General features: G+C 33.0%; 2 protein-coding genes and 1 pseudogene across 2 annotated transcripts; 1 reads left to right on the forward strand and 2 right to left on the reverse strand.

The window, feature by feature from the left end:
• Nucleotides 1-1,076: 1,076 nt before the first annotated feature.
• On the reverse strand, nucleotides 1,077-2,015 carry Olfr802 (olfactory receptor 802). Its single transcript, NM_146932.1, has one exon. It carries the CDS (start codon nucleotides 2,013-2,015, stop codon nucleotides 1,077-1,079), a length of 939 nt encoding a protein of 312 aa, NP_667143.1.
• An 8,375-nt stretch (nucleotides 2,016-10,390) lies between these two features.
• Nucleotides 10,391-11,317, reverse strand: Olfr803 (olfactory receptor 803). Its single transcript, NM_146554.1, has one exon. It carries the CDS (start codon nucleotides 11,315-11,317, stop codon nucleotides 10,391-10,393), a length of 927 nt encoding a protein of 308 aa, NP_666765.1.
• A 3,938-nt stretch (nucleotides 11,318-15,255) lies between these two features.
• Nucleotides 15,256-15,379, forward strand: Gm24717 (annotated as a pseudogene).
• The last annotated feature ends 745 nt before the right edge of the window (nucleotides 15,380-16,124 follow it).

Raw genomic sequence — 16,124 nt, forward strand, 5'->3', positions numbered from 1 at the left:
AAGATTCAGTTTTATTATTCTAATTATGTGCATGTGTGTGGGGTCTCTGTGTGCTTATGTGCACATGAGTTCAGGGGGCCATAGAAGACAGAGTAGTTTGGTACTTTTATAACCAGGATTATAAGCGATTGTGAGCCAGCTAAGATGGATACTGAGAGCTAAACTCAGGACTTCTGGAAGCACTCTTTTCTTAAACACTTTGGCTCCTGAATATTTATTTATATAAATCATGGCTTTAAATGGTATTGTTAAAGAATATTGTAAGTTAAATACATACCATAATTCAAACGTTTTGAAAGCATGATGTGAAGAGTATATATGAATATACAACCATATATATTCATATACATACTTATAATATGTATATGAATACTTAATATCTTTTATGATTTTTATATTAAATTCTAGAGCTGTTTTGAGCAAGGCATACATACAAATATAAATATAAATATTAAACATTTGTCTGCTAATATTCATAATATTGCTTTCTATTGATAGACTCAGAAAAAGCAAATTTGAATCCTGAATATAATGGCCAATTCTTCACTATTTTTTTACATGTGTGTTGTGGGCTATTGTCAACTATTTTATCTATGTATTATATATATCAGCTACATTTAGGGAAATGATGCTAATTTATCTGTATTGGGAGCACTTAGGAATTTAATAATATGAATGTTTATTTAACATTTTACCTAAAATTTAAATGAGTAATGGTTTATGACGACTCATCAATAATCAAATTACTGAAGCATAACTTATGAAAGTAAGCATCAGCTAACATGTCTTGGCTAATAAAAAATACCTTAAATTTCATTCATGGGTAGGCTTTGATTTGGCATTGAAATCTATTTTAAAGGTAAGGTGAGTTTGGAATTTCTATAAAAAAAAGTTTTAGCCCACATCAATTGATTATCCAATACAAAACGGTAATCTTTGGAGAGTAAAATTGTGTTAGTACTATGTAGGAAAGCAATTTTAATTGGATGATCAAGGATAGAGAGCCATATTGATATAAGTAGGCCATTGAAATCTTCTATTTTGGCCTTCAACGTACCTCTCATTCACAGTCCATTTCATTTACTTGTGGAAAACACTATCTTCCTTGTCATGTTCATAAAGGCTTGCTTGACTTGCTGATTCCTCAGGCTATAAATGAAGGGGTTTAGCATGGGGGCGACTGAGGTATTTAGTATGGCAACTCCCTTGGTCAATGATGCTCTATCTGTAGCTGAGGGTTTAATGTACATAAAAATGCAGCTGCCATAAGAGATGGAGATGACAATCATGTGGGAAGAACATGTGGAAAAGGCCTTTGACCTCTGACTGGCAGAAGGAATCTTCACAATCGTCTTGATGATGTATGTATAGGACAGAAATATTAACACCAAAGTTAACATTAGGGTAAAAACAGCACAGGAAAACCCCATCCTCTCCAGGAACTTTGTATCTGAACAGGAAAGTTGAAGCAAGGGGAAATAATCACAGGTATAGTGATCAATGATATTGGAGCCACAATAATCAAGCTGTAGAAGTAACATCAGTGCAGGGAAGATGATTAGGAAAGAAGTCAGCCAGGAGGCGAAGACCAGCATTGTGCAGACCTTCTGACTCATGATAGTCAGGTAATGCAGGGGCTTGCAGATGGCAACATAACGGTCATAGGACATGGCAGCTAGAAGGTAAAATTCAGTGACTCCCAAAAGGATGAAAAAAAATAACTGTGCTATACAGTTGTTGAAGGAAATGGTTTTATCCCCTGAGATAATGGTGCCTAAGAACTTGGGTATAGTGACGGTTGTGAAGGATACTTCTAAAACAGAGAAGTTCCTGAGGAAGAAATACATGGGAGTCTGGAGGTGAGAATCCAGCAAGGTGAGAGTGATGATGGTCAGGTTCCCTGTGATGCTGAGTGTGTAGGTGATGAAGAGAAAGACGAAGATCACAACCTGGAGCTTTGGGTCATCTGACAATCCCAGAAGAATGAACTCTGTAGTTTCTGTATGGTTGCTCATTCTGCAGTTACTTTTTAATCCTTCTGCCAAATCTAGATACAAAACTAGAAAGAATCAAGTAGAATTGAGAATTTGTGGAAACCCAAACAGGGGGCTGTTCAAGTAGTATGCTGTTTCTACCTGTAAGGGAAATTTAAAGCTCTTAAATACTAGTGATTCTTTAATTACCTTTCTTTGTACAGAGAACAACTTCACATTCAAGGCAGTTTGAAAGACAGTTTGGAATTAAAAGTGTAATGCAATATCTTTCATCTCAATGAACAAGGAAATTATGAAAAATATTTTCTTGGGTGACTGTAAAGAGAAAAGTACTCTAAGACATTTCAGTAGTGATGTTGTCTTGGTACAACTAGTATGAGAACAGAATAGAGTTACCCCAAATAGGAATAAGAACTTAGCATATATTCCTGTTGCCCTGTTCCAAGGTATATATCCAATTGATGCTATTAGAAAGAGGGTTTTACTTTTCATAGAAAGTGAGGTGATCTTGCAACTATATACACCCAGGAAATGTTAAGGATACCTTGTGTTGAATATGAATAACTTACTAGCCTGAAAGTTAGTTAACCCCTTTTGCTTCATTTTTCTGCCATGTAAATAAATAGTTTCATTTTCAGACAAATCAATATTGAAGGACAATTTTAAGTTATAGGTGTTAACATACATTAAACATTTGAAAATCATATAGGTGGTCATGATTGTATTTGTAGCCCAGTGTAATGACAACCAAACCACATTTTCTCACTCCTTTATTTCCATGACATCAGCAGTACCACCTGCTGTTACCACACATAAAACCTTACATTCCATAGGAGGGACAACAATATGAACCAACCAGTACCCCCAGAGCTCCCAGAGACTAAACCAAAGAGTACACATGGAGGGACTCAGGGCTCCAGCTGCTTGTGTAACAGAGGATGGCCTTGTTAGTCATCAATGGGAGGAGAGACCCTTGGTCCTGTGAAGACTCTATGTGAGTGGGTGGGTTGGCGAGCAGGGGGAGTTGGGAGGGGATAGGGGGTTTTTCTGAGGGGAAACCAAGAAAGGGGATAACATTTGAAATATAAATAAAGAAAATATCTAATTAAAAAAATGCTACAGCAATAAACAAAATAGAACACAACCAAAACCAAGAAAACAAACCAACAAACAAATAAAAAACAAAAACAAACAAACAAAAAAACTGAGTAGAAATTACCCACAATCACTCTTGTCCATAAAACAATCATTTTTGAATACAGAGAAAAGGAAATCTTTCTGGCTGCTAAAATGGGTTCTTTTTGCTGCTCCTCAGGATTTAACATTTGTTTTGCTAATTTCTCCAAGTCCCTGTTGATGGGCTTTGCTGTTCAGTTGTTTATGTAACCTTCAGTGGCTTCACGAACTCTATCTTGCTTTTCCCATGTCCAAAAATTGATCTTCAATCAAATTTTTTTTCAGATGGCCTGAGCATTTTACCTCTGTGATGAACTCAGAATTGGGAAGCCTCTCTTCCCTTTTTAAAAAATTGTATATTAATTGTACAAAATAGTGGACTTCATTATGACATTAAAAAAAAAAACCCTCAAAACCCCCAAAACCAAAACCAAAACAACAACAACAAAAAAAACCCTTACATTCATTCCTGTCAATAGATTCCACAACTTTGTCCTTTTTCAAGTCCTAATTCCTAAGTGACATAGTGAATTCATAAGAAGGCAAGATTTCATTATTAAACCTATTTTAATAAGTGTTGTGCTTAGTGTAATGTTAGCTTAAAGGAAGAATTTGCCTAGTTAATATTGCCTTTTATTTATTCACTTGTTGACATAATTGTCTTCTCTATGGTATACTGTACGTGTGTATTATTTATATTTTCATCTTTGTATTATAATGTAAGTTTTCTCAATTATTGACTTGATTCAATATGCTTAAGCACTTGTTTCAAAATCTGTGTTTTAAAAAATTTTCAAATGAAATGTATGTAAGAGAATCTACAATACACACATATAAAAATTTTTTAAAAAATTGTGAAATATTATTTTGACTCACTTTACTGTTTCTTTAGTAGCATTACTCTTAATGGGTCTGAGTTTGACTGTGATCAAAATTATATGTTACTTTTTAAATCTCTATCTCAGAAAGTACCTCATCATCAAATAGATAAGATTCGCTTCCTATATTTAGGTGACATTCTTGCAGCAAAACAAGGATATTAAGACTCATATTTAAAAATAGACACTAAAGTTAAAACAATTACAAGTAATTTCATATATATAGTATACTTCATGCGTTCCTTTTGAATGATCTCTCATAGCATAGCATATTTTCAATGCAAAACAAGTTTATAATTGGGCATTGGCCATATGTGAGTCTATGAGGGTTGTTATGGAAATGGAAGAGCTGGCTTTTGAATAATGATTTTTATTTCTTGAATTTCCCATTTGCTGTAGCTCTTTGAAAGTCCAATTAAAATTAGTGTATTTTATCCCTTAATATAAATTTTAATTATTTATATCATAGAGTGAAGAGTTTTATAAGTATGTTTAAGATAATCATAATTCTGAAATTTCTGATTTATTGAATGATTTATTATTTCTAAAACTGTAAGAGTAACATGCTGACAGTTAAAAAGACTAAGAAACTTGCTTGTCCCCACTGTATGCCATAGTTCTAAACTGTATAATTGTTGATAAATTAAATACTTTTTAGAATTAAAAAGATGTAAATACATCTTAGATTAGTGCTATTTTGGATTGAAAATCCATCAATGCATCATATTTTATTCACTTTCAGTTACATGTACTTTTCTTCTTATATGTACTTTAATTTTAACATTTACAGGTAACAATGCAATTATTCAATTTCCCCCTATGGATAAGAGCTGGGAAGGAGCACAGGAAGCACTGTAAAGAAATGTCTTAGTGGGTGTTGGTAAATGAGAACATCCCTCCCCATTAACACTCTGTACCAGTCTTCAAAGACCAGAAAAACAGGCTTAAGGAAACTGCAAAGCTAGTTGTTGTAGGTTATTTAATCCCCATCTCTAGGACTGTTGTAATATATTTTTATGTTATAACATTTATAAGAACTCAATGGATTGAATTCTTTTGTCAATTAAATGGGTTTAATGCAAATTCTAAAATTTCATAGATTCCTAGACCCAAAAATTATACCACTGATGTATTTTGTTTGAGAATAAAGATTATTCCAAGCATTTAACTCATCTGTTTAGGTACAGAATGTTAAACGGCATAGGTTATTTATTTAAATATATATTGATTTACTTACTTATTTATTTTTATGTATATGAGTGCTCTGTCAGCATGTATGCCTGCATGTCAGTGTGGTCTTCAGATCTCATTATAAAAAGTTGTGGGCTGCCATATGGTTGCTGGGAATTAAATTTAGGACTCTGGAAGAGCAGCCAGTTCTCGTAACCACAGAGTCATCTCTCCACGACATGGGTTAGATTATTAACGTCTCATTTTCTTCAACTCATTTCATCAAAATTACTTCTTACTCATCTTCTAACGAATCTGAACAATTCAAAATAAAATGAAAAATGATAATATTTGTTTAGTATCATGATTCTAATTAATTTTCTGGGTTTTCATTATGAAAATATCCTCAAATCATGCCTTTTCCAAGTCTCTCCAATGAAACAAATAACAAAACCTCTTAGAATAAACTAGGTAAAGTATGGGCAATTTATATAAAATTCATGGAGAGAAACCATATTGGAAGGTATATTAGACTGAAAGGTTAAACATGCTCTTTTGAGAGTTAGGTTATTAAGTTTGACTAATTGCAATTTAATTTTGGTATATGTATTTAAATATTGTTAGTAATATTACATGATACAATGATGATCATTTTCTGCCATGATATATTGACTTTGAAAGGCCATTTTTTCCTCAACTTTCTCTACATTTATCTATTCTTTTCAGTCAACCCTCATTAGATTAAAGTTATTAGAAAAATTATACAAATCACATCTTCAAACATATTTCATTGACCACATTGCCTTAATTCTTTACACTTTCAAATATTAAAGAGTTGTTTTTAATTTTGGAGGATAGAAAGAATAGTTATTTAATTCAATGTGTGAGTAATATCTAGCTCAGCTTCAAATTTCAAAATGTAAAAAAAAAAAACTCTATAAACATGAAGTTAAATAATAAGGAGGTGGAGTGGATTTAGGGTGAGTTGAGAGATAGGAAAGAATATGATCAAAATATATTATGAGCAATAGATTTAGATACATGATAACAATAAGTAAATAATAAACAAAAATATTCTCATATCAGATACTCTCACTTCACTGCACGGTCTGGATTGTGCCACAAAGATTCTTTTGAGAGCTTTATTTATTTATTTTCTTAATTTAAAAAAAAATGGATTTAGCAGACTTCTAAGAGCTGAATGACTAGACTTATTTTTACTAAATTATCTTTTACTACTTTCACAGCTAGTTGTGTTTTTATTTCTAGAAGCATATGAATAGAATAAATTAATTATTTTCAATAATAATGAAAAGGGTCAAATTTCAACATTGCCATTGATATAGAGAAGAAAACTTTTTTTTTCCCAAAAGAAACTATTGAGTTACATTTAATACTAAAACTCATATCATAGTGTCTTTGAAAATGAAAAAAGAAAATCTGATCTATTAAGAATAATGCTAGTACAGAAGAAAAATGAATTTCAAGAATACGTTTCACAGAAATGTTAGAAAAGTAATAAGTAATGCCTCATGGAAGTTTGTTTAAGTTATATACCAACAAACTATAAATTCCCTTATGTATACTTCATTTAAAATAAATGAATTCTCAAATTTAACAGTATATTCATAGTAGTAATAATTTATTAAGGGCATTATTTAGTTCAGGAATCAAAGGCTTGTATATTTTATTTCATTTAACTATTCTAACACATTTGTAAAACTTTTATTCTGATTCTCAAATGGAAAATCCGATTTGGCAATTTTCATTAATTTATACAAATGTCGAATGTCAGATATCAACAGATTACCTACAATTAAAGAATATTTCTTCAAAAGAGCACTAAATAGCCTGTTAAAAACAGAATGAGAACTGATGAGATAATGAATATTTGCTTTCAACCAACAGAAAATGTATAAATTGGCATAAGCGGTCATGCCACATTTCAAAATCTTAAATTTGGCAACGTTGAGCTCTGAATTGATGTTTAACTTTTAGCGACTTCCACTTCCCTCTTTATGATCAGCTTACCTGTGATTATCTACAGATTCTCAGAACAGCTAGAAGAGTGGATGCATCGTCCATTGCTATTTCTTTAAAAACTTCTTCCCCCAGGAAATGAGATTAGGATTCATTGCAAATGTTTTCATCTATGTTCTCTCATTTTACCCAAAGTGAGTTTATTCCTTTAATTTCTGAGAGATAAGAAAGAATGAAGGTGGACATAGAATTAGTTTCAAAAAAGGATTTAAAATAATCATGGTTTGTTAATATATTTTATGTTGCAAGGGATAAAGTTTTATCCATTTACTCTGCAATTGGCCCAAGGGAGCAATTCAACGAGTAAAAATTGCCAGCAGAGGAATGTACACAAAACACAGGGGAATATCAATCATGATAGCATTAGTATCACAACTAAAAAAAAAAAAAAAAGAAGAAGCTTGGGGGACATTGTCCAGTGAAACAGAGTAAGCTCACTGAGGAAGAAGAAAGTCATGCTGATTTTTCATGCAGCTTAAAATCTCCCCACCTTTAAAGTTTTGACTACATTAAAATTCCTTACACTTTATTCTCCTTTTATCTGTTCACTGAACTGCTAAGTGACAATGAGTTAATGTTATAATTTATGTGTCAAATATATTAGGACCATCTTCCTTGAAGGGGCCATAAATATACTGTCATGTTGGACTGATATTAAGGTCCAATAATATTGTGCAAGACTTTAGCAAATGCTGTCCAAAACATTAAAGTAGAGCATGACTAGGGATTTTGATTGTGTATTTTGCTTGCTTTTTATTTAATTTTAAAATTATTTATTTTAGTTTTTGAGATAATAATTGCATGACTTGATCTTTTTGCTTTCCTCCCTACAAACCCAACCATATACCCCTGCTTAACTCTCTTTCAAACTTTATGGCCTCTTCTTTCATTAATTATTGTTATAGACATATATGTATAGGAACATGTATGTACATAAATACAAGCATCTATTAAGTCTGTATAATATTACTTGTATATATGTTTTCATAGATGACTATTCAGTATTGGATAACAATTGGTATGCTCTTCCCTGGGGAGGATTATTTCTCAAACTTTCTTGCTTTTTAAAATTTGTTTGTTTTACTTTTTCATGTTTTAATTAAAATAAAATTTTATGCAATATACTCTAATTATGGTTCCCATTTTCCAAACTCTTCTCAAACCCTATCCATATCCTCACTCATCCAACTCCATGACATCTTTCACTTGCTTTTAAAATCGAGTTATCATATTATCTACAGTTGGTCAGTGATTATAATCAAGTTTCTCATCTTTCCTGAGCATTGATTACATATAAAAAGGAGGTAATGGTGATTTTCATGTAGTTATAAACATTAAATGTGACAGAAGTTAGGTCATATATATATATTTCAAAATGACATTTTGTAAATGTTTTATAGAATAGTATTATTTGGTATATTATATTTATTCTTTAAATATTTCTTAACATTTTTTTTTAATTTTATGCTCATGAATTTTCTGCCTAATGTATGTATGTGTACCATGTGTCCACAGAAGTCAGAAAAGGGTGTTGGCTACCTTGGGTGCTAGAAATTGAACTCAGGCTGCCTGCAAAAGTAACCAATGCTCCTAACCACTATGCAGTCTTGCCATACATACTTCAGAGTTATAACATAATATATACTTTTTTAAAAATTAGCATATTTTAAACAGATTTCCAGCTAAACTTATAGTAATGGTGGGTACCATTTGATTAGTCATTTGACTAGTAATAGTTTTAATACAATGGTTACATACATGATTATAGTTAGACTAAATGGGTCACCAATCAAAACTAAACTTTTTAAATCTTGAAAACAGACTGGTAGAGATGATAGATATCGATAAGGATAGGACAGATATAAAAGAGAGTATCATAGCATGTAATCAGATTATGACATATACATGATTATGAAATATGTATACAAAACTAATAAAAATCAAAATGGAGAATAATGAATCAGGTAGCTGGCCTAATGTGTAAAAGCATTAATGATGCCACACTGGTAATCTCACTTCTATCCCTGGGATACACATCAAATGCTGGATCTGGTGGTTCAAAGCAATGGTTCCAGCATGTCTACTGCTATATTGAAGGCAAAGAGAAGAGTAGGAAACACAGAAAAGAAACAAGATAGACACTGCCACAGTTGTTGAAGACAAAATCTGACTCCTGAAGTTGTAATCTGACCTCCATGTATGTACAATGGCACATGATGGGCAATAAAAATAATAACACAGGCATACACACATAAACATGGAAGATACAGAAACAAAATCTAGGATTTCAGCAAATCTAGGAAATAAAAATATTATGAAACTCAAATTGCTCGTTAGTAGAAAATATTTTTATATCCAATCAGTAAAGAATTAGTTGGGCAATGTACACAGCTTGAAAAATAATGTTTATTGCACATATTTAATATAGTCCATGTAAAAACTATTTCATTTGTGACACAGAAGAGAATATTTATGTTTATTATGGCAGTAATATCTCTATAGAATAAGAATATAAAATACTATTGTCAAGAATAAAAAACAAAGCAATTTAAATTCTATAGTAACTAGTTTTCCACTTAGAATTTTATTCATATTTTAAATTTTTAGTTTTTTTAAATTTGGTATTATAACATAATCACATTTCTCTCTCTTCTTTCTTGCCTCCAAAATATCCTGTATACCCTCTCCACTCTCCTTCAAATTCATGGCCTCTTTTTTTTATTAATTGTTAGTGTATGTGGTGTGTGCATGCCTGTGTGTGCGTGCGTGTGTGTGTGTGTGTTTGTGTGTGTGTGTGTGTGTGTGTATTCCTAAATATAACCTATTTAGTCTATAGCATGTTACTTGTATATATGTTTTCAGGGCTAACAATTTGTCAGGTTTTTTGACCAGGCTGAAAGGTGTGGTCAGGTCTGTGATTCAAACTACTTTGGAAAATGAGGTGCAAGAAATAGTGACTCAGCCATACCTGGGCTACAAAGAACAAGCACAAGAGTGATTTGGTGAGAGAGCATTGAGATAGACTCTATAAGATCAGTAAAGAATATAAGGATTTAAATTTTCATTAATTTTTATTGAATATTTACAATGGCATGTGTTCGTATAAACACATTTTCTTTTTCATTTGTTTCTCTAAAAAACTACCTTATGAATCAAGTCTTTGAAAGCTTGTTTTACTTGCTGGTTCCTCAAAGTATAAATAAAAGGGTTCAACATGGGAGCAACTGAAGTGCTGAGAATAGCTACTGTTTTGGTCAATGATGCTCTTTCATTTGCTGAAGGCTTCACATAGATAAATATACAGCTTCCATAAGACATGGAGATGACAATCATGTGCGAGGAACAGGTGGAGAAAGCCTTTTTCCTCTGATTGGCTGATGGAATTCTTAAAATAGTCCTGAAAATGTACATGTAAGATAAAATCACCAATGCCAATGTGAACAGTAGAGTAACCAGAGCAACATAGAAACCAATCACTTCTAGGAGCCAAGTATCTGAGCAAGACAGTTGTAAGAGGGGAAAATAGTCACAGCAGAAGTGATCAATGACATTGGAAGCACAGAAATCTAACTTTAGGACCAGCATAAGTGGTGGGAAGATGGTCAGGAATCCTGCCAGCCATGAGGTGAGGACAAGAAGGGTGCAGACTTTCTGATTCATGATGAGGGTGTAGTGCAGTGGCTTGCAGATGGCAACATAACGATCGTAAGACATAGCGGTTAGAAGAAAAAACTCTGTCACCCCCATGAAGATGAAGAAAAATAACTGAGCAAAACAATTATTATAGGAAATGGTCTTGACTTGGGTAATTATTGATGCCAGGAATCTGGGAATGGAAACACTAGTGAACATAATTTCTAAGAAGGAGAAATTACGAAGGAAATAATACATAGGAGTCTTTAAGTGAGAGTCCAACAATGTGAGGAGGATAATGGTTAGGTTTCCAGTGATGCTTACTATGTAAGTTATTAATAAAAAGACGAAAATTACTACCTGAAGCTCTCTGTTGCCTGATATTCCCAAGAGCACAAACTCTGTAATTATAGTGTAGTTTTTCATACTTAATTTCTCTTCTAATAAAATATATTGATGAAAAAGAGACCAAAGAGCTTATTTAATGGGATGGAATTGAAATTTTTATATGCTGATATTACTATCTCCAACAAAACATTGCAATGACTTCCCTTCCTTGTAAGACTTGCTGCATGTGCATTTTTCCAGGTTTCATCTAACATTTTTGTTAATCAGCATTGTCTTCCTTTATAAATACATATAGATGTCATTAATATATCATCAAAGCATGCAGGTCAAAGCCAATACTTGTGTTCATTATTATTGAAATAGAGACCATATACCATACTATATTGAAAAGGGATATATACTTATGGGTCAGCATAAAATTCCTTTAGTATGTTTTTATATGAAACATATAAAATGTGTAACACAACATATGTGTAATACAACATTGAAAGACATATTGCTCCGTAGTAATTATTAACTTTACTTGTAATTTGAATGCTGCCAGGAAATAGCTGCCTGGAAAGAACATGTATTAATTTCAAGTTTCTGAGACTGTTTTTAGAACTGAAATATCCAGTACTTAAAGTCGATTCTGATGCCATTTGAAACTTAAAGGATTTATTGATAGAATTCAATGAACAAATGTACAATGCATAATATTTTAAAATTTTTAATTCTTATAAAAATCATTTTTATGTATAACTCCAAGTATCTGTGTCTTGCAAACAGAGATATGTAGGATTATCATTATGTTGGTTATGATTAAGAGTAATAGGGCTGGTGAGATGGCTCAGTGGGTAAGAGCACTGACTGCTCTTCTGAAGGTCCTGAGTTCAAATCTCAGCAACCTCATGGTGGCTCACAACCATCCGTAATGAGATCTGATGCCCTCTTCTGGTGCGTCTAAAGGCAGCTACAGTGTACCTACATGTAATAATAAATCTTTAAAAAAAGAACAAATAAGAGTAATATTAGTCAGATATCTAGAAGACAGAAACATAATATAATAAACGATAGATTTAGATGATTATCATATGAAATAGTTTCATGAAAAATGAACTTTTTGATATTTGCTTAGTGTTTTTACCATTAGTTTTTTTTTGAGAACTAAAAGGAACTCATAAGGAAGTTTTATTCTTTGGTGTGCAAATATAGCATTGCTTATCGCCTTAAAGACTATCTATTCTGATTAAATTTTAAAAATTGTTAGATTTACTTTATTGAATGTTTAAGGTATAAGCGACATGACTCCTAGTTGTCCTGTTTAATACTAATACCCAGTAAACAACATAATGGCTGTGGCACAAGTTCTCCATTATTATGTGATATAGCTGTCTGTCTATAACTGGGCATGCTCTTCTTGGCAAGAGGTAATTATTAAAAATTATAATGGACATTTCCCCTCTTCTACATAATGTTTTCGATAATCAGTGCTGTACTTTTTGCAGTATACATATTTGTCAGTATTTTATTATTAAACAGGTAAGTCAAAGGCCTACTTGTTATTATTTGAAAAATTATTGAACTATATTCCATGTGCTTCTACTAAGAATAAATGTTAAAATGGTAATTGAAGGCATTCTCAATTATTTTTAATTAATAGGATTTTAAATAACAGCATGAATTTATTAAAATCACAGAACATTCTTTTCTTATATTGTATAACTACATTAGAAATGTAACCTTAAAATTTCCCAAAATCTGAAATCTATTTTATGATATTCTTCAGAATAATTTTTGGCTTTCAGTTTTACATTTACATAAAATCTTTTCACATAGATTAAGCACATGCTTAACTTTAAGGAAGATTTCTGGTAGTCTCACATAGAAGTAAAATAAATTGCTCTATCATCTCTATCATCTATCTATCTATCTATCTATCTATCTATCTATCTATCTATCTATCTATCTATCTATCTAATCTATCTATCCAAATGCATGTATATAATGTATATTGGGATAGTCTTACTATGTAACTCTAGCTGGCCTGGAACTCACTATGTAGACCAGACTAGTCTTGAATTCATAGAGATATGCCTGCCTCTCTCTATAATATTCTTTATCCTTCCATGTGAACAGAAATATGACTAGGAACTGCACTATAAAATGTTATGTCTTGAATTACAATAATTTAACTTCTAGGGAAATGTGTATGACTATACATTTTAAAGTTTTATGCAGAAGGTAAAGAATGAATATTACATAAGGATAAGATAACTTTACCTTCTGTGATCACTATAAATCCCTGAGAGACTAGCTTGAAGAGAAGAAGAAAGCAGAGGTTAATTCAGGAGATGTGATGCAGTCATGACATACCTGTCTGGAAGTCACAGCAATATAGGACGATAAAAACATTGTAAGCCAATGAGCTGATGCAATAAAACCACTCTCCCTTCAGTCAAACTTAATTTTCCTAATAAACACATGGACTCTACACTCGGGACATAATTATCTAGGGATTGGTTAAAACTGAGGGAACTATTCTGCAAAGCATGCTTTGATGAGAGTAGTATCTTAATTTTATTTATCTGTATATCTCAAGGGCACAGAAAAGATGAACAATTAAATGAAAATATTTTAATATCTTTAAATATCAGCAAACATTATTTGCTTCTTTCAGAGTATAACATGTTGCACCCATTATGGAAATCAATATGGAGCTTTCTCAAAATTAAAATTAGCACATGACCCATTCATGGGCATATACCCAAAGGACTCGAAATACTACCATAGAGGTGCTTGAGTATTCTTGTTACTTTTTCTTAACCAGAAAATGGAACCAGTATAGTTGTTGAACAACACATGATACATTTACAAAATGGAATTTTACTTAACTAAATAAAAAATTAAATAGTAAAATTTGTAGAAAAAAATGAATTGAGCTGAAATTATTATTTTTTGAAGTTTCAAATAAACCTTTATTACAAAGTAAGAGAATCTCAAATAACAAAGTTATAAAGACTTCTTAGAGTTTAATGAAAATGAAGCCACAACATACCCAAACCTATGGGACACAATGAAAGCATTTCTAAGAGGGAAACTCATAGCTCTGAGTACCTCCAGAAAGAAACTAGAGAGAGCACACGCTAGCAGCTTGACAACACACCTAAAAGCTCTAGAAAAAAGGAAGAAAATTCACCCAAGAGGAATAGACGTCAGGAAATAATCAAACTCAAGGGCACAATCAACCAAGTGGAAACAAGAGCTATTCAAAGAATCAACCAAACGAGGAGCTGAAATTATTATATTGACTAAAGTAACATGCTCAGAAAATAAGCAAAAATTGAATGCTCTCAGGTACATTCTATCTTAATTTTTATATATGTGCAGATGTGTAGGGTATATATATTCATATGAGGCCATGATTGTGAGTTTAGGACATATAACTAGAATTTAGAAAAGTGACTTTAAAGACAGAAAAGGAAGATGCCTAGTTGGGAGGGAAGGGTACAGGTTGGGGTTAGTTGGGAGAGAAGTAGGAGGGAAGATAATAATGAAAATTATGTATGAAAATACCATAATGAAGTGAATTCCTGGTGGTCTAATTTAAAAATGAAATATCAAATGTAATATTTTAATTAAAAACTTAAAGTTTAAACTAACACATATTTATAGAAGTGAGCATATAATAGCTATAGTAGTATAAAGGGACATATAGAATGGTTTTTATAATTCCCACTGGACTCCTATTTTGTTTACATTTTAAATTAGCCAATTTAATGCTCTGTAATGTAGACTTTGTGATAGTTTGTCTATGTTTTTACTCAAAAATATATATGTACTTACATACCAAATTTTATTAACTATATCCAATTCTATCTCTATCATCTCTTTCACTACATATATGTAAGTGTTTGTATGTGTGTGTGTGTGTGTGTGTGTGTGTGTGTGTGTGTGTGTGTGTATTAGTGTAGATACGGCAGAGGACAGAGTAAGAGTTTAGTATATTATACATTTAAAAAATTTGACATTTTCTGCTTGGCCCTAGAAGTGTTGCAGGTATAGTTGCTGTGTCACTTGTAGATGGCAGAAAGGAGAAATTCTACTTTTACACTCAGTGTTATGATCTACGAACATCTGAATGATTAATAGCCTAGCATTCCCTGAAAAAAGAAAGCCCGAGACAACTACCAATCCATTACCAGGGGCTTGAACAGGGAGCTGGCCTGAGATGACCACCAGTTTGGTGCCAGGCAGACCTGGGCAGCTCCCAGGTCCAGGAGCAAGCTAGAGGCTAGAAGATCCAGATTTGAGACTGTGAACCACAGTGGCTGTGAGTCTGAAACAGAGGACCCTTTCATGGTGAGGAGTGAACCTGAGATGACCATCAGACTGGCAACATGGGGGCCTGGACAGGGAGCTAGCTTGATATGGACCACCAGTTGGCGACTATGAGAACCAGGGGTGGTGGGGTTCAGATAACACCCAAGATGACCCCTCCTGAGTTCCATAATATATGAGTAGTGCATAGCACTCCTGAGATGGCCACAGACACTCAGAGGCCCCAGACACTACTAAGAGGAGCAAGTAAGTGATGGAGAAATGGAAGAGGAACATAAGGGTATGGGCACTATGAAGGTGGGCAGAACTGGAGACTTGAGGGTAGTGATGAGCACCTTGATGTGAGTATCCAGTTATGCCACCTGGGACCATGGTGGGGTCCTGGCCTGTGCTGCCACATCTGGGTCCCTGGCCCTGAAGCAATAGGGATCTGTTACCACCAAATGCCAGGCAGATGTCCCTGACCTGGGCTGCCATCTAGGGACATGTTGATGTCTGTGGGCTATGTGTAACTGGCCACAACCCTCACCTGGGCAGCATGGGAGAGCTGGTCCTGCCCCTAGCC

This window comes from Mus musculus, chromosome 10, assembly GCF_000001635.26.
Source record: "Mus musculus strain C57BL/6J chromosome 10, GRCm38.p6 C57BL/6J".
Classification (NCBI taxonomy): domain Eukaryota; kingdom Metazoa; phylum Chordata; class Mammalia; order Rodentia; family Muridae; genus Mus; species Mus musculus.